General features: G+C 39.4%; 1 protein-coding gene across 1 annotated transcript; it reads left to right on the forward strand.

The window, feature by feature from the left end:
- The first annotated feature begins 1,641 nt into the window (after positions 1 to 1,641).
- LOC136709957 (C-type lectin domain family 4 member F-like) lies at positions 1,642 to 21,488 on the forward strand. The gene is made up of 7 exons (XM_066685563.1): positions 1,642 to 1,690; positions 8,799 to 9,185; positions 11,916 to 12,049; positions 12,181 to 12,287; positions 14,285 to 14,401; positions 18,784 to 18,832; positions 21,423 to 21,488. Exons 1-7 carry the CDS (start codon positions 1,642 to 1,644, stop codon positions 21,486 to 21,488), a joined length of 909 nt encoding a protein of 302 aa, XP_066541660.1.
- The last annotated feature ends 1,458 nt before the right edge of the window (positions 21,489 to 22,946 follow it).

The following is a 22,946-nucleotide window of genomic DNA, read 5'->3' on the forward strand; positions in this document are numbered from 1 at the left end:
TTCTACTGGGACAGGGAGGATGTTAAGCACCTTGTGCACATGTGGACGAATAATTATTTTCTCTTTAACTAGGGGCTACACTCTACAGTTTTCTGTTCCATCTGTAAGCTTTCAGAGAATGTGCACAAATGCAGTCGAAATTAACTCAGAGTACAGACTGAAGGCCCCATGTGTATCCATGTCCATGTTAAACACTGAGTTTAAAGGAGGTGTTAGGGACAAGTACAGGTAGCTGTTACTGAGCAGTGGTGTAAATACTGGCAGCTGCTCTAGGGTCAGAGTGGGCAGGTATGGACTGAGCAGTCAGCTACAGACTCTACTTCTGCTAAATTTAAAATCTGGAGCTGTACAAAGATGTTCATGTTGAGCTTATCTCTGTGATGTTAGTGAACATAATTCTTCACCCACAGGTCATGATGTGTTTAATGATCTCAGACCACCACCTCCTCTGTCCTCGCCAGGTTAGCTGTTGTCAGGAGATTGTGATGAACATCTTTTTATCTGTCAGTTAGCAAAACCTTTGTGACTGGAATTTTTATAATTTTTTTGCATTAACATGTCTGGTAATTAATTTTCTTGTGTTGGAATCACTCCATTGGCTCCCGGTTGGTTTTAGCATTCATTTTAAATTCCTGATTTTCGTCTATAAATCTCTCCATGACTTAGGTCCTTGATGTTGAGTGGAATTGTTTATCCCCTGGACACCACCTCCACAGTCCCTTAACCCTGTTGATCAGATTTGATTGGTCGCCCCCAATGTGAGACTGAAGCAGAGGTTTTTGTTGCTTTTGCTGTGGGAGCTCCCAAGGTCCGGAATGAGATAGAGCTGCAGATTCATATGGAACCCACTTTATCCAGTTTTAAATGAAGGCTTAAAGCCCACTTTAAATCCATATGGTATTATTTCATTATCTAATTTGTACATCACATTGGTCAGTTTACAATGTTTTTAAAAGTAAATATTAATAAAATGAATATTGACATTCTATTATGGAAGATTATAGATCTATTATTATCTTATCCAGTTCAGGGTCGCGGTGGGTCCAGAACCTACCTGGAATCATTGGGCGCAAGGCAGGAATACACCCTGGAGGGGACGCCAGTCCTTCACAGGCAACACACACAGACACTTTTGAGTCGCCAGTCCACCTTTCAACGTGTGTTTTTGGAGCTTGGAAGGAAACTGGAGCACCCGGAGGAAACCCATGCAAACACGGGGAGAACACACCACACTCCTCACAGACAGTCACCCAGAGGAAACCCACACAGACACAGAGAGAACACACCACACTCCTCACAGACAGTCACCCAGAGGAAACCCACACAGACACAGGGAGAACACACCACACTCCTCACAGACAGTCACCCGGAGGAAACCCATGCAGACACAGAGAGAACACACGACACTCCTCACAGACAGTCACCCAGAGCAGGAATTGAACCCAGAACCTCCAGGTCCCTGGGGATGTGTGACTGCAACATCTAACTGCTGCGCCACAGTGCCGCCTTAACTGAATGCCATGCGTCCTTATAATATTTCTCTGTGGAAGCATATATAATGAGAAAATACAGGCCCAACTCAGATGAGTTGGATTCTCCTGTGGGTCTGTTTAAAGGGGATAAGATCATTTCACATAAGCAATGGAACCCATGACTCAGCAGACTGAGACCACATCACAGCCCAGCCCAGGTGTGAAACTGGCTTTGTGGTTCTAAAAACATAGTCCCACTCTGTGGGAGCCAGCACTATCTAACACCATTTATTTAGGCTCTTTACTGTTAGTTGAGCGTTCTGCACTGACAAGCAGACACACAGCACCAGCAGAGCCACTTCTGGAGTTATCAGAGTTATTAGAACAGAATGGAGATAACGGAGGTGGTTTATACAAATATTTTTGAAGAACAAGTATCAGGATCCAAATGCAGGGACCCTTTAAATGAAGACAATGTGAATGAGGACAGCATGGTGATGATTGGAGGAAACCAAAGGAATGTCAGTGCAGTAAATCCTCAGGACAGAGGTAAGGTTAAGGTTCTACTGGATTTTTGTTCATTCATTCATTCATTCATTCATTCATTCATTCTCCAGTTCAGGGTCACGGTGGGTCTGGAGCCTATTTGGAATCCTATATTTTTATAATTATGCTAAAAAAGTTTTAGTCCATAAAAGAGGAATTAAAATAAAACATTTCCAGTATATGTTCTAGAACAGTGGTTCTCAAACTGTGGTAACTGTACCACTGGTAGAACGTGAAGCAGCAAGAAGTGATACAGAAAATGACCTCAAAAAATTACTACTGAATTAAAGAATTAATTAATAACTAAATATCGGAATCTGAAATATGTTCAAGTGTAAACTACAGAATGTTTCAGTTTTCATAAATCAGTTTAATAAAAATCAGTTTGTTTTAAATGCAGCATGGGTTATGAATAAACGGTAGTTCAGTCTGTGAGGGAATGGCTGGGGCGGCATATTCTGAGAAATCCATGTAAATAAAGCACAGTCTCAGCTCTTTACTGAACATAAGCAAAGGTTAGAGACAGATGTGAGTAATGTGGACTTTATTACAAAAAGGGCAAAGTGGAAATGAGAAAAACAAACCAAGACCATCCCAGTGAAATATTTCTAAACCAAGGACTACATCTGGAGGCACACACTTAAAAATAAAGGTGCTATAATGTTATTTGTACCAAGCCATGAAAGAACCATGTTTGGTTCCATAAAGATCCTTGTTTGTTTAAATGTGTGTGTAAATAACCTTTTTAAAGGTTTAATCCATCATTCGATCTTAAGGTTCGGTAACACTTTAAATTGCAGCACACTAATAACTGGGTAAGTACAGAGAAAGTACCTGTTAAGTAAGCTGTAAGATAAATTAAGTACTGAGTAAGTAAAGGGTATGATACTAGAAATGTGGGGTTATTACTGGGTATTTGTAACATTTTACAAATAAGTACATTTTACAAAGTAACGCATTCTGAATTCATTGTAATTCTAAGCACAATTATAGATTATAAAATTGAGTTAAAAGTATGACAGTTTATGAAAGTGACTATTACTGTCATTTTATATAAATAATGCAGCTACTATTTTGAATTTAATGTGTTTCTGAATGTATTTATAGATCCCTTAACATTATTTACAGTGCACCTACAGAGAAGGACATGGTCAGATGGTTTCATTACAGGCTCCAGCACAGTTTCATGGCGCTTTGTACTCATTAGGTTCAGGACACGTGATTTACCCCAATAATCATCATCACATACTTTAGAGATATTTTACACTACTTTGTCTGTATGTATTGGGGCATTATATGTACATAGCTGAATAATAATGAATGGGTGTTTCTCCTCTACTCACATGGGTACAGCACAGAATATGCATCAGTTTTCTTCCACTTTTTCTTCCAGTGTGTCTTCCACTCTGTCAGGCTCGAGGGGCGGACTGACAGAGGCGGACGCACACGCTAAAACACAGTAGACTTTATTTAAACAAAATGACAAAACAAAAACAAACAGGGCAAACACGAAGTGAGGAACAGATGAGACCAAACGATGACAGGAAACGAGTAACAGATGAGCCAGACCAGGCAACACAATGACTGAGAAATTAAACACAGACAGACTAGACTGGGGAACGAAACGATGATAGGACACGAAACGGATAGCGCTGGATGTACAGTGGTGTGAAAATGTGTTTGCCCCTTCATGATTTCTTGTGTTGTCTTGTTTCTTCTTAAATGTTTCAGATCATCAAACTAATTTAAATATTAGTAAAAGACAACACAAGTAAACACAAAATGCAGTTTTTAAAATGAAAGTTTTTATTATTTTAGAAAAGGTAGCACCTTTAGAAAAGGTAGCACCACTTAAACATAAAAGTATAAGACAGAAAAAGCTCGCACCATGGTATAACGATAAGACCCGTACTTTAAAACAAACATTACGAAAACTAGAGCGGAAATGGCGATCAACCAAGCTTGAAGTGTTTCATTCTGCCTGGAAGGACAGCCTTATAGAGTATAGAAATGCCCTCACTAAAGCTCGCTCAGCATATCTGGCCTCGCTGATCTCCAATAATAAAAATAATCCGAGAGCACTGTTTAGTGTGTTTTCTAGAATTACAAAAAATCAAGCAGGTTCTGAACAACTAATTCCAGCAACTCTCACCAGTAAAGATTTTATGGACTTTTTTAATAATAAAATTGAGAATATTAGACAACAAACTCTAGCCACAGGATCAAATCCATCCTGGCTGCCACCTGATGTGAATGAAATAAAACATAATATAACTGTAAAAGAAAGACTTGAAACCTTTTACCCACTCCCACAATTAGAACTAGAGAAGATTATCACCTCCGCAAACTGTACAACTTGCACACTTGACGCAATTCCCACAAAGTTGCTCAAAGAAGTACTACCAGCTATTATTGATCCTCTTTTAACTATAGTAAACTCATCGCTTAGTCTGGGCCATGTACCCAAAGCTTTTAAACTAGCAGTTATTAAACCTATGATCAAGAAACCAAATCTTGATGCTAGTACACTGTCTAATTACAGGCCTATTTCTAATTTGCCATTTCTGTCTAAGATCTTAGAAAGAGCTGTGGCCCAACAACTTAGTTCATATCTACATAAGAATCATATATATGAAAAATTCCAATCTGGATTCAGGCAACATCATAGTACAGAGACAGCTCTAGTCAAGATAACAAATGATCTTCTTCTTGCCTCTGATCAAGGCCACGTATCCCTGTTGGTGCTTCTTGACCTAAGCGCAGCCTTCGATACAATAGACCACAATATTCTCATAGAAAGGTTAGAAAACATGGTTGGAATCACAGGGACAGCCCTATTATGGTTCAAATCTTACTTAACGGAACGTTATCAATTCGTAAAAGTAAACAATCTAAATTCAAATTATTCTAAAGTAAGATTTGGAATTCCACAAGGCTCTATTTTAGGACCATTATTATTTACATTATACATGTTACCGCTAGGCACAGTTATAAGAAACCATGACATTAACTTTCACTGTTACGCAGACGACACACAATTGTATATTTCAGCCAAGCCCGATGACAAACACAGATTAAAGAAAATAGAGGACTGTGTAAAAGACGTGAAAGGCTGGATGTTGCGTAACTTCCTCCTTCTAAACAGCAACAAAACAGAGGTCCTGCTTTTGGGTCCAAAAGTGACAAGAAATAAATTATCAGATTTAATTTTAGATCTAGCTAACTTTCCAGATAAACCTGGTTCAGCAGCAAAAAATCTTGGTGTCATAATTGACCCGGATTTATCATTTGATCAACACATAGGTAGTATCACTAGGACAGCTTTTTTACATCTTCGCAATATTGCTAAGATTAGAAATGCCTTATCCCTCCAGGACGCAGAAACATTAGTACATGCCTTTATTACTTCAAGGCTTGACTACTGTAACGCACTACTGTCAGGATGCACCAGCAGCAATTTAAGAAAACTTCAACTAGTTCAAAATGCTGCAGCTAGGGTCCTCACTAAAACTAGAAAATTTAAACATATCAGCCCAGTTTTATCATCACTTCATTGGCTGCCTGTTAAATTCCGCATTGACTACAAAATTTTGTTATTAACATATAAAGCTCTACATGGGCTTGCTCCTGAATATCTTCAAGATACAATTTCCTATTATGAGCCTCCACGTTCACTCAGATCACAGAATACTGGATTTTTAAATGTTCCCAGAATTCAGAAGGCCTCAGCTGGGGGAAGAGCCTTTTCTTATAAAGCCCCCCAACTCTGGAATGATCTTCCAAAAAATGTTCGGGACTCAGACACAGTCGCAATCTTCAAATGTAGGCTAAAAACTCATTTGTTTAGTTTATCATTTGGTAGCTAATGCTCCCCCATAGATAAAGGCGGCAGATCCGGGGGGTCCATGGACACAGGGAATTATAGTATACTGAGACGCTGGTGCTGTCGTCCCGCCGCTTCTCGCGATCACTCAGGTTTGTTGACGGTGGAGCGGAGGGATGCCAGTGTTTCAGGATGCTCCCGTGTCTGTGTGTCCTCCTGGTTCTCTCCTTTTAGTTAATGCTGTCATAGTCAGATCTGCCGGAGTCATTAGCCACACTCTGGAAATTTTCATATTTTCTACTTTACAAACACAAAACAGTTCAAAACTAATTCCATCCCTTTACATCTTTCCGAGTAAACGACTGCCCACCTGTCTGTCTGGACACTGATGGATGACTGTCGAGATCCTCCTCCACTCTTCAGACCAGCTGCCCACGCTCCAGCAACCACCAAGTGCCTTGAAGCTGTCCCTACACTGAAGTTCTCATGGACTACTAACTATCATCACCAGTAGATTGACCAGAGGAGGATGGGTCACCCCTTGTGAGCCTTGGTTCCTCCCAAGGTTTCTTCCTCAGCTGGGGGAGTTTTTCCTTGCCACTGTCGCCCCTGGCTTGCTCACTTGAGGGTTTTACATTTGTCTTTACATTTCATGTCAAATCTTGTCTTACTGGAATTCTGTGAAGCTGCTTTGTGACAACATCAGTTGTGAAAAGCGCTATATAAATAAATTTGATTTGATTTGATTTGAAATAAATTTGATTATTAAAGGAGAAAAAATCCAATCCTACATGGCCCTATGTGAAAAAAGTGTTTGACATTTGCCATCTCCACATCATTGCATTCAGTTTTTATTCACAATTTGTTTAGTGTCCCAACTTTTTTGGAATCCGGTTTGTATATTCCGGCTGTTTCAGTGCTCCCTTGTCTCGTCTTGTGTGCGTAGGTGTGTGTTTCTTTGCCTCTGTGTCTTTTAGGTTACATAGGTCTACCCCGGTTCATGGCGGTCTATCCATGTCTGTTCCTGTCTGCTCCTGTTTAGTTTTGTTCAGTTGAATGTAGTTAGTGTTTTTGCTTATGTTTGTTTTGTTTTAGTTTAGTTTTGGTCCTGTTTAATAAAGTGTTCCTTACGTTTACGTCTGCCTCCTCATCTTCCCTGCCCAGCCGTGAAAACAAACAAGGAACTGCATAATGTTAAAGTTACATAATTTAATGAAATATATGTCACCAGTGTCAGAAAATATCCCGATGAGGACCACTTCAAAGTTACAAGTTCAGAGTTACTGTTCAGGTGTCATTTGTTGCGCATGCGCTCCACTAACTTTGTTTGTGAATTGTGTCTAAAAAATAAAAAATGTGAATACCTGAAATTGTATATTTTAAATAAGTTATACTTCAAATTACCACATGGACTGCCTATATTACAGGGATCAGAAATACAGGAAAAAACAGGGTACTGAAATATACTTATGTTTAGAATTTCAATAGATTAATAATTGTAGTTACATGCATTACTGGTAAAATATTTGTAATATACCTGGTGATAAAATTATACATATATTTTCATACCCTTAACTGTAATTGTTTTTTACACTATATGTACTTATTATCTGTAAAATGTTTGTAAGAACCACTTACATCTAATATCAAACCCTTCATTGCTCTTTAGTTATTTTATCTCACACCTTACTTAACAGGTACTTACTCTAAGTTATTTGTACATTTTTTGTAAGATACCAGTGATAACCGCATACATATCCTTTACTTACTCTGTACCTATTTTTTGTTTTGTATGTACCCTGTAATTTGCAGGCCCTAATTTAAAGTGGAAGACAATGCCGATGCATATTCCTAGCCGTACCCATGTGAGCAGTGTAAACCATCTCTGAAGTATGTGATGATGATTATTGGGGTAAATCACGTGTCCTGAACCTAATGAGTACAAAGCGCCATGAAACTGTGCTGGTGCCTGTAATGAAACCATCTGACCATGTTCTTCTCTGTAGGTGCAGTGTAAATAATGTTAATGGATCTATAATTACATTCAGAAACACAGTGAATTCAAAATAGTAGCTGGATTATTTATATAAAATGACAGTAATAGTCACTTTCATAAACTGTCATACTTTTAACTCAATTTTATAATCTATAATTGTGCTTAGAATTACAATGAATTCAGAATGCGTTACTTTGTAAAATGTACTTATTTGTAAAATGTTACAAATACCCAGTAATAACCCCATATTTCTATTATCATACCCTTTACTTACTCAGTACTTAATTTATCTTACGGCTTACTTAACAGGTACTTTCTCTGTACTTACCCAGTTATTAGTGGGCTGTAATTTAAAGTGTTACCTAAGATTCTTTACCCATTTAAACACTTCAGCAAATGTCTTTATTGAAAAACATGTGGCATCACTCACAGAACATTTTTTAGCACCTTTATTTTTAAGAGTGTAAAATAGAGAGAACCCTTAACTGAAGTAAATCAGCGTGGCCGATCTTCACCCACTGTTTAACAGCACTGTGCCTCCTTCACCTACTGATACCAGCACCGAGGGCCACTGTGACCTGCTCCAAGCACCGCACTGTTTTCACCTATAGTCTGTTAAAGCACATATTAAACTGCCCTCTCTTCTTGTTTTTATTTCTCTCTCAGTGCTTATTTCCCCAAAATTGTATGTGATCTCATGAATGTATCATTACAGTTCAGGCCTGTAGTTATTAGTATTCTCATTATTTTCAGTAATTCTTTTAGAATAACTAATAAAATGCAAATTACAAATATTCAAGAAAGACATTCATAGGATTCACAGGTGGTACTTGGTCTGAAAAGTTTGAGAAACACTGTTTTAGAAGATTACACACATGACCTTCATCTTTTCAATTTAGAATATAAAGGTTAATTAATTCACTGAAATGTATCACATATTTACAGTGAATTTCTGTTCTAGAGTCTAGACTGAGCAGACTGTACAGACTGGCTGTAGTGGGTCTGGGGCTGCTGTGCGTTCTCCTGCTGATAGCCATCACAGTGCTGTGGATCCAGTTTAACAACCTGAATTTACAGAGAGACCAACTACAGAGCAGTAACACCAACCTGATGATGGAGAGAGACCAGCTACAGACCAGTAACTCCAACCTGATGAAGGAGAGAGACCAGCTACAGACCAGTAACTCCAACCTGATGAAGGAGAGAGACCAGCTACAGACCAGTAACACCAACCTGATGAAGGAGAGAGACCAGCTACAGACCAGTAACACCAACCTGATGAAGGAGAGAGACCAGCTACAGACCAGTAACACCAACCTGATGAAGGAGAGAGACCAGTTAAAGAGCAGTGTGTACACAAACCTCTAACCTCTAAATATTGTTAGATTTAAAATGTTTGACTCCTTAAATAACTGATTTCTGGATGTGGAGCTACATTCAAACGCATTTCAAACTAAAACTAAATCTTTTTTCTGAATGTTACCAGCAATTAAGTCAAATCAGGTTAATTGTCACATCACATTAACACAGGTGTAAAGGTGAAACGCTTAGCTGTGCAGTCCCTTCCAGTATTAAATACACAAGAATTGCAAGATAAATATAAACACATAATTTACACCATACAGTAATCACTCACTACTTTGTGGTTCATCTTTCGCGGATTCGCTACTTCGCGGGTTTTTTCGATGGGGCTTATAGCTGCTATATCGCAGGTATTGAGGGAAAATCTCAGAAAACCATGAAAGATAAATAGCCAAAATTATTTTTTTATTATTTACATGTATTAGACTGGGCCTGTAGGGGACACAATATATCATTTACAAGTGTTTCTTACGTACAGTACATGTGTTGTTCATGTCCACATCTGAGTTAAATTTACTGACGCTAAATCACAGCTTAAGAATGACTCTATTAAAGAAACTGGTGGGATATCACATGTAGTTCCAGCTGAAAAACATTATAGAAGACTGTTTAATGCAAAGGTGGGTTATTAACGGAACAGGGAGCGGTTTAAAAGTCCAAATACTCGTTAAATACATAAAAAAAATATCTTCCTCTACTTCGCGGAAATTCGTTTTCTCACAGGCGGTCCTGGAACGCATCCCGGGCGAAAAATGAGGGATCACTGTATCTGCATCACTGTACTGTTTGTAGATGCGTACACATTATACTTCACATAAGACTGAATTGCACATGCAGTGTTAAGAAGGTGAGAGGCCAAGTTTTGGTGGTGTCAGTGTTTCAGTTCCTGTAACGTAAGGTAAAGTGCTGTGTACAGAGCTGTTTTTTTTTTCATGTTCTTTTTTGCAGTTTTGCTGAATGTAAACATTTTCTACAAAGCAGTAAAGACTGAGAGTATGTAAACACAGAAGATGCACAAAGATTTGTCTGGTTTAAAAAAAAACAAATCCACAGATGTTGGAAATAAAAATATTACCACACCATTTACAGAAAAGTTGGGACTCTGAGCTAAATGTAAATATAAAGAGAATGTGTGGAGGTGTGAATCATTTAAACCATATATTTAATTAAACTAAAACTGGTAAAGTTTGATAATGCTACAATAAAGAGGTTAATTGGTCAAATGTAAGTGACATTCCTGGGTTTAAAAGTGCGTCTGAGAGAGTCTGAGTCTTTCAGAAATAAAGCTGTGGAGGGCTTCACTGTGCTGTGAAAGACTGTGGACAAACAAGTGAAATTATTCTACAATAACGTTTCTCAACTTTAAATAGTAACTATTTTGGGGAACTCCTCATCTACAGAAGATAATATCATCAAAAACTTCAGAGAATCTCTCTGTGTAGCTGGTATTTTACAGAAGGGCACACAGTTCAGGACACAACACACAGCCACAACACACACTGGAAGATTCAGTGTTTCAGGGGTTGTGTATTTTATTTCTGAACACAAGGCATTATTAATGTACGTACACACACCCACCCACCCACACACACACACACACACACACACACACACACACAAAAGATCCAAAAAAGGAACCATACACATTACTCTAATGTCTTACACTTACTACCTCACACATTGCCAAAAAACATACGTTGGTAGGTGGATTGGAGACTCAAAATTGTCAATAGGTGTGTGTGTGTGAGTGAATGTCTCCCTGTGAAGGACTGGTGCCCACTCCAGGGTGTGTTCAACTTTGTGCCCAGTGATCCTGGGTAGGCTCCGGACCCACCGCCGCCCTGAACTGGATAAGGGTTACAGACAATGAATGAATGTTATTATAGTGACATATGCAAGGGCTAAGGCCCAAAACCAGTATCTGGCTGTGGTGTGGAGCCCTGAGCTCATTTAACACTGTAACAGAGCCCTGTGCTCATTTAACACTGTAACAGAGCCCTGAACTCATTTAACACTGTAAAAGAGCCCTGTGCTCATTTAACACTGTAACAGAGCCCTGAGCTCATTTAACACTGTAACAGAGCCCTGAGCTCATTTAACACTGTAACAGAGCCCTGAGCTCATTTAACACTGTAACAGAGCCCTGAGCTGTGGACCAGCTGAAATCCTGTAACAGGCAAAATCAGAAAAAATCACTTTTAAAACTACAGCCACTGGTCTCCTCAGTTCCCAAAGACTCACAGAGTGGAAACTGTTACTGGCTGTGATTCAGAATGAAAAAATATTTTTCTAAACACAAACTTTCTCAGTTTGAATATTTACAATGTTGTCTTTGTACTGTTTTAAATTTAATGTAGGTTTATATTATTTGAACATCATTGCATTATGTGTTTAATCACATTTTTCAGAATGTCCCAAACTTTTTGGAACTCTCTAGAATTCCTGCACATACTTTCCTCCTAAAATGACCTGCTGCTGGTTTTTTGTCATATCATGACACATCTTTCTACACACAACCTCACTCTATATTTCTCAGTACTGTGCACTGATTAATGGTCAGAATGACACACTCTGTCCTGTGTGTATTTGTCTGTGCTCATGATCTGTGCTGCATCATGGTCCTGGAGGAACATCATCTGGTTTCAGTCTGTACTTGTTCATAGCTGATATGATTAAAAAAGCCTCTTGAACTTGGTGTGTGTGTGTGTGTTCACAGTGAGGCAGTGCTGGGAGTTTTTTGACACCTCTGCATACTACATCTCTACTGACAAGAAGACCTGGAGTGAGAGCAGGGACGACTGTGAAGACAATGGAGGAGATCTGGTCATCATAAACAGCAAAGAAGAACAGGTGTGTGTATGTGTGTGTGTATGTGTGTGTGTGTGTGTGTGTGAGAGAGAGAGAGAGAGAGAGAGAGAGTGAGAGATGGAGAGAGATATTAAGAGACAGAGACTGCTCTTTAAGCATTTTCACACTGACAGGAATACCTCGCAAGAAAGATCGGCAGTAAATATACTTGGATTGGTCTGACCGACAGTGAGAGGGAGAACCAGTGGAAGTGGGTGGACGGCTCAGCACTAATCACTGCGTAAGTAAATTTAACTAACTGTATTAGCTCCATTTATCCAGTCATACACAGATTTAAGCAAAAAATATAAATTAAATAAAACCAACAAAGAACAGACCTCATTCACTGAAAACACCTAAAAGTTTTGAATTGTTATGTAAATTTACCCAGTTGCAGATTGTTGAAGGGTTTGCTGTTGTCAGACGGGAACAGAATGGAGACGCTTGTAGATTCTAGTACAATAAAATGGGTTTAATGAGATTATAGCAACAAACACCATCACACTGTTCAAGGTCAAAATCCAAAAGAACAGAGCAAAGACAGGTGAAAGATCAAACAACAGAAAGAAATACAGTGTCCTACACAAGACGAGAGGAACAGTCCACAAACGAACAGAGGTCAAAACCAGAAACAACAGGATTAAAAAAGAGTGAGACAAAATTCAGAGGCATAATATAGCACTCCCTCTCGCGTATTTTCACTTAAATGATGAGGTTGGAAGTGAGATCCTGCCTCAAGTGGAGGAGTTTAAATACCTCGGGGTCTTGTTCATGAGTGAGGGAAAGATGGAGCGGGAGTTTGACAGGCGGATCAGTGCAGTGTCAGCAGTACTGCGGGCTCTGTACCGGTCCGTTGTGGTGAAGAGAGAGCTGAGCAGAAAAGCAAAGCTCTCGATTTATCATTCAATCTACGTCCCAACCCTCACCTATGGTCACGAGCTTTGGGTAGTGACCGAAAGAACGAGATCGCGGGTACAAGCGGCTGACATGAGTTATCTCCGCAGGGCGTCTGGACTCTCCCTTAGAGACAGGGTTAGGAGCTCGGACATCTGGGAGAGACTCGGAGTGGAGCCGCTGCTCCTCCACGTCGAGAGGAGCCAGTTGAGGTGGTTCGGGCGTCTGGTTCGGTAGCCTCCTGGACGCCTTCCTGGAGAGGTGTTCCGGGCACGTCCAACGGGGAGGAGGCAGACCAAGAACACGCTGGAGAGACTACATGTCTCAACTGGCCTGGGAACGCCTCGGTATACCCCCGGAGGAGCTGGAGGCGGTGGCTGGGGAGAGGGAGGTCTGGGTTTCTTTGCTCCGACTGATCCCCCGCGACCTGGACCCGGATAAGCGGTGGATAATGGATGGATGGATGGATGATCTGCTGAGGTGGTGTATAAATGATACTCTGCCATGAAGTATTAGTCTTTCTCTATCTGTGATTGGGGAATGTTACTCCACGTGACTCTGTTTACTCTGTGAAGAGACTGAAAGAATAAACCTGACATTACAACAACACACACTCACCACACGTCTGCTACTGTGTTTTTGCCTCGAGTGGACGGACTAAAGTGAGATACGTACGGTCACATGGTTTCATTTCTTTCATTGCTCAGGAGATTGGTGCTGAATGCATTGCTGGATAAACATAGCCTTTCTAGAGTTTAGGGTAATTATCTTAGAGAAATTCCCTCATATATTAATCTCCCAGCTCCCTCATGTATCACTGTAATTCATTTCATTAAATGAATGTATAATCAATATTCATTATTTGATATTACAGTTAATAAACCAGTTGTGTGATAAAACCAGTCCTTGGTTATTTGTGTGTTTTGAAGCCATGAACCTCCCACGGGTCAATGAGCATAATTCAATAATAATGATTAATTAATAATGATTAATTCTAACTAATTCTGCTACATTATTTGTAAAGTCATGCAACATGATGACCTACTTGTCCAAGCTAAAATTGGACAGCTAAAGACACTACATATTATTTAATGGCTCCGAAACATGGAGCTTAGCAAAATGAATTAAATAATTAATTTTTAATCAAATAAGAATTAATTATCACGGACTCCGCTATGTAGTTTTTATGCCGCCACAACATGGGGCAAAATTATTTTACTACACAGTTGTTTTCAAAGCTGCATTCGTCACAAAGTCATAGCCCTGATGGAGTGGTCAGAGGTGATGTAAAGAGGTGAGGGTTAAACACTGATGAGACACTAATTTATACTCTGTGTGTTTCAGATACTGGGGTCAGGGACAACCAGACAACTTGAATGAAGAAGACTGTGCTCATGTGGGCTATCAGGAAAACTTTTCAAACAAAACCTGGAATGACTTGTCTTGTTCTTTCAGACTTCAGTGGATCTGTGAAAAAAGAGTGTTTCACTGATAAAAAAAAATGTTTTCCAAAGCAGTTCTATACAGCACCAAATTAAGGATCCTCTATTGTTACAATGTCCAGAAGAAACATGTGTGGCCCCACAGAGAACCCTTTTCAAAGATGTGCAATATTAAACCAGTCAGTCACATATTGATCTGATGAACATTTTCAGGAGGTAAATGTTTGTAGAAAGTGCTCATGGTTCTAAATAGAACACAAGTCTTTACTAAAGAACCCTCAAAGAGCCCCCTTTATTAAGAGTATAGTGTAGATTTTAGATCTCAGACTCAAGAAAATCAGACCAAATTACATGCATCCCTTATCCCAAAACTCCTGTTCACAGCTTACCCCAGCGTCTTCTGCCCTCCTAAAGCAACTATTTTTCTTGCAACTGACCTGAGCCAAACTGTTATGGCTTTCTAAAGTCCTCAGAAATTCTAACTCACCTGCAGAGGACTAAGATGTGGTCAGGGATTTTCACTGTGTTTGTGATGGTCAGCTGGTGATGCTCTTAAAACTTGGCTGTATTAGGTTTAATAAACATTTCACTGTAAATGTTTTTACTCAAGTCTTTACTTTAATGTCTTTCAGAACAATCAGATTATTTTGTAAATTGTTGGTCAATTTTGTAAACAAATAATGAATGTTATTGCAGAATCTTGCTTTTAGTTTATAAATATGGCTCTGGCCCTTAGACCTGCTGATCAGCTTCGATTGGTCGTCCCCAAGGCAAGGTGGAAGCAGTAGGGGGCCATTTTGTCTAATTTAAGCCCACATTTACTCCATGACTTTTGCTTTTTACTATGTTTTATTTTTTATGTGTTCTTGAGTCTGTCTGTTTATTTCATGTGTTTCAAAATCCTTAGTAGTTTCATAATTAATCTGGCATCATTTCATGTCATTAAGAACTGAATGTCAAATTAATTTCAAAAACTAACAAATACTCTAAATACAACATTATTTTCTCATTTCAAGTAAAATTCACAAATAAAGCAAAGATTTGGAATAAAAAAATAATATAAATAAAGCCCCTAATGACTTTTGTACTTGTACAATGCGTTTCCATAACCAGTAATCTGACTGGCTCTTATTGCTGGAGGGTGGGAATTTGTCCGTTAACAGCAAGCTGATAGGCTCTTATTGTCGAAGGACCAGACTTTATCCATAAGGAGAATTCATGTTCAGCGTTATGAGAATATAAACTCGTAATCGTTCCCTTATTTTTTACATTTCTGGTTTTAACTCACACAACACTGTTGTCCCAAAAGAACAACGCATGGGGCAGCCGTGGCCTAATGGTTAGAGACCAGGCTTGGTACTGGAAACTTGTCAGTTCATTCCCCAGGACCGATGGGAACATCCATGGCTGAAGGGCCCTTGGTCCATCTGTTCCTGACCCCTGGTCTAGACCATCACTATGGATGGATAAGCATGAAGGGGCTTTCTGAATGATGTCTGAAACCCATCTGCACGCAGCATCCAGAGGCGACTCCAGCCAGTGATCATCAGGAGACATATGTGAAAACACTAATCTTAGCAACCGTTTGGACTCAGGGGGATAGTGATGTGTGGTAAGTCCAGGCAGAGGTTGCTGTTTTTTGTTTTCTAAAAGAAACCAATCAATTTGCAGTGTGCTCTCTGCAGCTGGAATTCAGGAGAATGCAAGTAGCAGCACTGAAGGGGAGGCACTGGAAAGGACCTCTGTCCTTTTCTTCATGGAGTGACACACTGATTATTCAGGGATTTGGAGTCTGGGGTGTAGTGGCCAGCCCTGACAGCACAGATCAAACCCCACATCACAGCAACCAGAAGGCAGCAAGGAGCTCTCTCCCAGAGTCCTTATGATAGGAACTACAGTCCACTCTGTTTTCACCTTGGCAACAAGACGTTATTGGAGTCTTTGTAGTTGCAATGTGTAGATTGTGAGCTTCCCTCTGGGTATTAGGTCTAAATCTTCCATTCCTGTTTTTAAACTATGTGAGAGACTGTTGTTCTCCAAATGTACTTTACACCAGCTTTTTTTCCCCAAATGTAACTTTGGGAAATAATGTGTTTTATTTTAGGTTATTTTCATAGATTTAAGCATTCTTCTATGCATTTCTGTCCCCCTGATCTGCAGGTTGCTTGGATTTTGTTACTCTGAGCTGCCATAATTCTGCAGCAGATTGTAATTTCAGTGCTGTGGCCTTTGTCTGAACTGCTGTTATCACACCACTTAAAGGAAGATTTTCACAGAATCGCTGTTTCGCAGAATAAAATAGGAAGGAAAAGTGTCATGTTTTTCCTTCATATTTTCAAGGAGAAAGGGTTCTGTTGAACAAGTTTGGTGACCATAACTGATCCATTACACATTGAATCACCGATCAACTCCTGCTCTCTCACACACTTTTCTTCACACTGTCTGTGTGGTATATTGTGCACCCCAGTGTTGACCCGAGGAGGATGGGTTCCCCATTATGAGCCTTGGATTCTTCCAGTGTTTCATCCACAAACACAAGTTCAAACTAAAAAGTAAAACTAAAAGATAACACAATTAAAAACAGATACAAACCCAGAAACACCTCCTTGTCAAGACCAGACAGAGAGCCGACACTTGTGGATCACAGGAAGAGTTTATTCACATGAATCCAAAAGAGAAGTCAAAAAACAAGCAAGAGTCAAAAACAGGGAGCAAGCAGTACCTCAAAGATGTAGCAATAAGCATCGTCACAAATCAGGCAGAGTTCAAACACTGGAGAATACAAACAATACCAGAGGGATGGGGCAAAAGATGTAAACCAAAGAACAAACAAGGAGTAGGCAACAAGGTAGCTTAGCCAGAGTTCAGCAGACCATTTTGTATGCTTAGACAAACCACGGCAATACTCATCAAGGAACAATGCAGGAAATGGAGTATATATAGGAGTACAAACAGGTGTGGATGATTAGAATTCTGGTAAGTGAGACCAGAGTATAGTCATGTGAATGTCTGGTGCATTCTGGGATATGGAGTCCTGGGATGCAGGCGTGACATCCTTCTCAGAATGGAGACGCTTGTAGACTCGAGTACAATAAAATGGGTTTAATGAGATTATAGCAACAAACACCATCAAACTGTTCAAGGTCAAAATCCAAAAGAACAGAGCAAAGACAGGTGAAAGATCAAACAACAGAAAGAAATACAGTGTCCTACACAAGACGAGAGGAACAGTCCATGAATGGACAGAGGTCAAGACCAGAAAAAACAGGATTAAAATAGAGTGAGGCATAATTCAGAGGCATATTATAGCACTTCCTCTCGTGTATTTTCACTTAAATGATCTGCTGAGGTAGTATATTGTAGTTTATTTTCAATATTGTGAAGACGACACTGAAAAAGACTTATATGCCGACACCATTCTTTCGTTGCAAAATAATCAGGTTTATTACAATGAAAAGATCAGCAGCTTAACAAGCCCCAATGGACAGCTTGCTGAGAAGTGTAGCCAATATCTTCTGACATGTTAACTGCAGGTTTAGCTTATATAGGTTGGCCAGTGTCAACATGTGGTGAATACTATGTCTTTTGTTTACTTCATTTCCTGTCCTGGTAAAAACAGATACCTTGTAAGAACATCCTGTCTTGTTACCTCAAGGAAAGCTTACCCAACATCCCATTCACACAGAGACAAAACCCTATATAGGCAAAAATGGGTCATTCCATGTACTGCACCCACTTAATAACATATGTGTGAAAGGGGTGAATAAACCCCTCTCACTGGCTCCCAGCCCCATGAGCCTGGACATATGCTTGTGAGAGATGAAACACTATTTACACACACACATTTCATATATAAATGTCAGTTTGTTTAATAATATCTGTGTAAGTGCCTGCTAAAACTCACATTGTTCCTCACGGGGCGCGTTGGTCTCGTGGTCGCTTCAGTTTTTGCCATGCTATATGAATCGGGGTTTTCATTAACATCAGGTGTCCGTTCAGCGTGTGGCCATTTGTTTTCATAATGCAGTTTGCTGTATGTTGATAGGTGGACGTGTGGCTAGTGAGGTACCCACTACCATACGCTCCATTTAAATGATGGTAACATGTTTTAAAATACTGCTGTTAAAACTTGAACCCACACTGATGCGGGCGTTTCCCACTTCCACATCCATTATTAGGGACCGGGTTGGAACACGCGCGCTGCTCTTAATGGCCCTTTATTGGAGGTTCTGGGGTGGAAGATGTCTGTTTTAGAAGGAGGGGTGTAATTTATCTCTAACATGACAGTGGTATTTACATTGTGCATGTTTTAATTTCTCAGTTCAATAATATGAATATTGTGTTGTATTTGGGTGCTTGGTGTTATTTTAAAGTGATAAAAAGTGATTTTTGTTTCTTTAGGAACTGCATGTTCATGGCTTACCATAGCTTCATGGATGGTATATCCCAGGTAAGGTTAATGAGGGGAAGGTATTTAAGCATGGGGTGTGAGGAGGAAAGTGGAGTTGGAGTGGGCCAGCTTGAGGAGAGGCTGCACCCAAGTTAGCTCAAAGAATTTGTGGTTTCTTTGGATGTTTTTTTTTCCCTTTTCTCTTTGTTTTGGTAAAACTTACCCAATAAAACAAAAAGAAAAACTTACTCTGCAGTGACTGTACCTCTGCCAGTTATTATACACCCAACATCTTCACAATATGCCTATGTAGACATTAAATTCTACTTCATTTTACTATACTTCATTCCCCCCTTCGTGAATATATATTCATTCTTATATATAAATATATATATATATATATATATATATATATATTTATATATAAGAATTGTTGAAATGTTGTCAAGAATAATGTACATAGTGGTAGCAATTTAATGTTAATCCTTAACAACATTATACATTTTTGTGGAGTGTGAGAGCGAAAAAAACTGCCAGGCAGCCATCTTTCTTGAAATATCCTTCAAACATTGTAGACAGGAAAAATTCTCTCACGATCCTGCTGCCAAGCAATCACTTAAAAGTACTCCTCTCCAATTTAACTTATTACTATGTGTAGGGACTTAAGTAAATGTATATAGAAACCTCAGAAAATAAAATCAAACTAATGTCCAAATTCAGGCTGGTCGACCCATCGGACCTTCCAAAGGATCTGTCCCTACCTGAAAATCCCCATAGCCCTAACTTCGAGAAAAAACAAAACATCTGAGATTCCTATACATTTACACAGATTAAATTGCATCTTTGACACTTTCAAGTCGCCAATCCACCTACCAACGTGTGTTTTTGGACTGTGGAAGGAAACCGGAGCACCCGGAGGAAACCCACGCAGACACGGGGAGAACACACCAACTCCTCACAGACAGTCACCCGGAGCGGGAATTGAACCCACAACCTCCAGGTCCCTGGAGCAGTGTGACTGCGACACTACCTGCTGCACCACCGTGCCGCCTCATTGTAAACAGTTGTTAAATTTTTTAAGTATCACTCATCCAAAATTATATCAATATCCAAAAAATTATCAATTAATAAAACAATTCAATATTAAGAAACACATGAAATTGTGTCACTCCACGGCCCTTCAGTAGTATCGCCTTTGGATGTAATGTTGAAGACGTTGAATCTGATCAAGTTTCCACAGTTCTGTTTCAAAATCCTTTAGTTTTATTGTCCTCTTTTGGATTTTTGGATCCCTGTAGTACATCGGAACCTCGAACAAACATTCACCCTTACAGTGTTCTTCCCCTTTTCATTCTGGAAGAAAGAAACAACAACCAGTATCTTTTACAAAAATGTCAGACACAAACAGCAACATCATACGATTTTTCGAAACACCATTAATTTGTTCACAAATCCCTTGGCTTTGCGGATGGTATACTGGACCCAGGCACTGCTTCATTCTCAAATTTTTCAAAAGTAATTTCACTGTTTTATCCACAAACTCCCATTATCTGAATGGGAAGTTCCCATCTGCTTATGATTTCTCTACACAAAACTTTGGCAACAGCTTGAGCTTCTACTTAGTTCGACAAACCTCAGGCTTAAATAATAAATTATTTTCCACAACAACTAGTATTTACCTTCTATCTGTTTTTATTATATCATCAAATTCCAAACCTAATTTATGTGTTGGACCCCTCTGAACATTAATTTCCAGGCAAATTGCGCACTTGCTAAAGACATATTCAATTTACTCAAGTAAATATTTTTTTACTTTTTTTAATCTTCCTCCTGATTTCCTCTGAAGTTTCCTCCTGGACTGTTGCACTCACGAGCAAAATGACCAAACTGTCCACAATTGTAGCACACTTCAGGAGACTGCTGAAAGTTCAAATTAAATTTTCCTGGTCTTCCTCTACCTAAACTTCCGCGGCCTCTTCCTGTCCAAGTCTGCATCTGACCAAAAACTGGCTGTGGCCAGAAAGTAACTGGCACACCCGATGTGGACTGGCTCACTTGAGGTTGTGTCTGATTCAACTGAGATTGTGGTAACGGCTGAGTTGGAAGCTGAGTTGAAGGCTGACTTTGCATAACTAAAGCCTGTTCTTTGCTTTCTTCTTGTTGTCCACCAGTTGTATTTGATTCAGTTTTCTGAGAGTTTCTAGGTCCTGTGCTCTCTGATCATGTTCCTTTTTCCTATATAGCTCCACTTGATGGGCTATATGATCCGTATAAACACTCTTTGCCATGCTTCCCAGACCCACTACTTCTGCCAGTTTACTTCTCACTGGTAAGGGCAGTCCCTTCTGTAATTTGGCTAAATCTGGGTCATTTCCTGTGACATTTCCCCATACCTGATGGGCTCTTGACACACAGGCTCTCTGGTTTTCTTCCTCTCCTAATGGTTCATTCAGGACATTATCAGGATGAACATTTGTTGGAAATGTATCTTTCAATGCTCTCCATGTTCGACGTCTATTTGCAGAAAACAGCTCTGGATCATTAACAGAAGTTCCTACATATCGATTTAGACCCGCTTTCTGTAGAATTTCTTCCATGGCTGGAACCCACAGGAGATTTGTTAATAGTCTCTTTATGTCTCCTATTGCAGGCTGAGTTCCCACCAGAAGCTCTTCCAATTTTGAAATCCACGGATGTGCTCCATCTTGCAGAGTAGGCAACTTTTCCATGATATCTGACATATCAGTATTCTGCCAAGGCTTGTACTTCAAATTCTGTCCACAGATGATCACTGGACATATCTTTTCAAATGTTTTCCCTTTTCTTGGGCGTAATGTCTATGGTCTTTCAGATTTTTTAGTGTCTTCATTTCTCAATTGTTCCTTATATACCTCAAATTCTTTCAGTTGTGTCTCCAGTGCTTTTTGGCTTTCTAAGCTAAGAGCATTATCTAACTATGATAGGCATTGATTCATTTCTTGTTCTATTTCTCTTAAACTTCTCTGTTTTTCTTCTTCTATTTTTGTACTGGATGATGCAGGATGGAATCATCTTGAAGAGAAAGATCCCTTACATTTCCAACCATCCTCGCTGTCTTTATTCTCTGTTTCATCAGAACTTTCATCCGTTGAGTCCTCTTTCCTTCTACTCACATCTTTTCTTTTTTCTCCTATTTTTTCTGCTTTAGCCAGTATTTTTTAGTATTTTTTAGTAATTGCTGGGTCGTATCCACCCATGATCTCCTCCTGGTCACTCAGATCATCATCATCTCCAATGGTCCTCCTTCTCATTCTCAGGTGTCCTTTAGTCTGCAGATGTATTTTTGCTTTTGGAACTCGGTTACAGTTTTATTGTTGTCTCTGCTTGTCCTGCTTCTTTTACATAGTCATCCTCATCTCGGATGTGATAGCTTCCTCCTTGACTGATCACTGGCAGATGAGGATAGGTTTCCTCAGTTTTTGCTTCCTTCTCATAAGGTGGGGGTGTCTTAACAGAGTCCAGATGTGAAAAAGGTACATTTATTTCTGCCATTTGTTTTTCTATTACCTTAGTACAGTGACCTATTGCTTCTGTACCTTTATCCCTCTTTTCTTTTGTAGCCTTTATCAGTTTCTGACACTCTTGTTCAAATAACTGGAGAATGCCAAGCTCTATTTGTCTTTATTTCCCTGTGCTTTTCTCTGCTATTCTCAGCTTCCTTTTTTTCTGCCATGATTTGTATGTGGCCACAAGTACATCTGGGTTGAGTGTCCCCTCTACCGGCCATGGTTGGTTTATGTTAGGCCATCATTTATAAAATTTAGCAGATCAATTCCTTTTATTAAAGGATTATTTTTCTTAACTATTTCAACAGGAGTAACCCCTTTTGAAATATTAGTGCCCGTTTTTGGCATGATACTGGTTTAATATATCCCCTGAAGTAATACTAATTATTAATTTTTAACCAGCTTACACTTAATAAATTTTTTCTCCCTCCTTTTCATATGTTTATAGCCACTGTATCAACAGAAATTACCCCTGATTATAATTCGCCAACTTCAGAGAAGTCAAACCTTAATATGCAATGCAAATTCACACTGCTAAATACCCTTTACTAAGTAATTAATGCATTTGATCACCTGAAAACAGCAAAAATCACTATACTAAACTTTCAATTAACTCCAGTTTAATCAGA

This window comes from Hoplias malabaricus, chromosome 11 (genome assembly GCF_029633855.1).
Source record: "Hoplias malabaricus isolate fHopMal1 chromosome 11, fHopMal1.hap1, whole genome shotgun sequence".
NCBI lineage: Eukaryota > Metazoa > Chordata > Actinopteri > Characiformes > Erythrinidae > Hoplias > Hoplias malabaricus.

What these genes read in the sequence shown, in the direction of transcription:
- LOC136709957 (XM_066685563.1), top strand. Translation starts at nt 1,642, where the DNA reads ATGGAACCCATGACTCAGCAGACTGAGACCACATCACAGCCCAGCCCA. An exon ending in TAAACAGCAAAGAAGAACAG is followed by an intron (nt 12,050 to 12,180) that starts GTGTGTGTATGT and finishes TCACACTGACAG; the next exon opens with GAATACCTCGCAAGAAAGAT. An exon ending in TCTTGTTCTTTCAGACTTCA is followed by an intron (nt 14,402 to 18,783) that starts GTGGATCTGTGA and finishes TTGTTTCTTTAG; the next exon opens with GAACTGCATGTTCATGGCTT.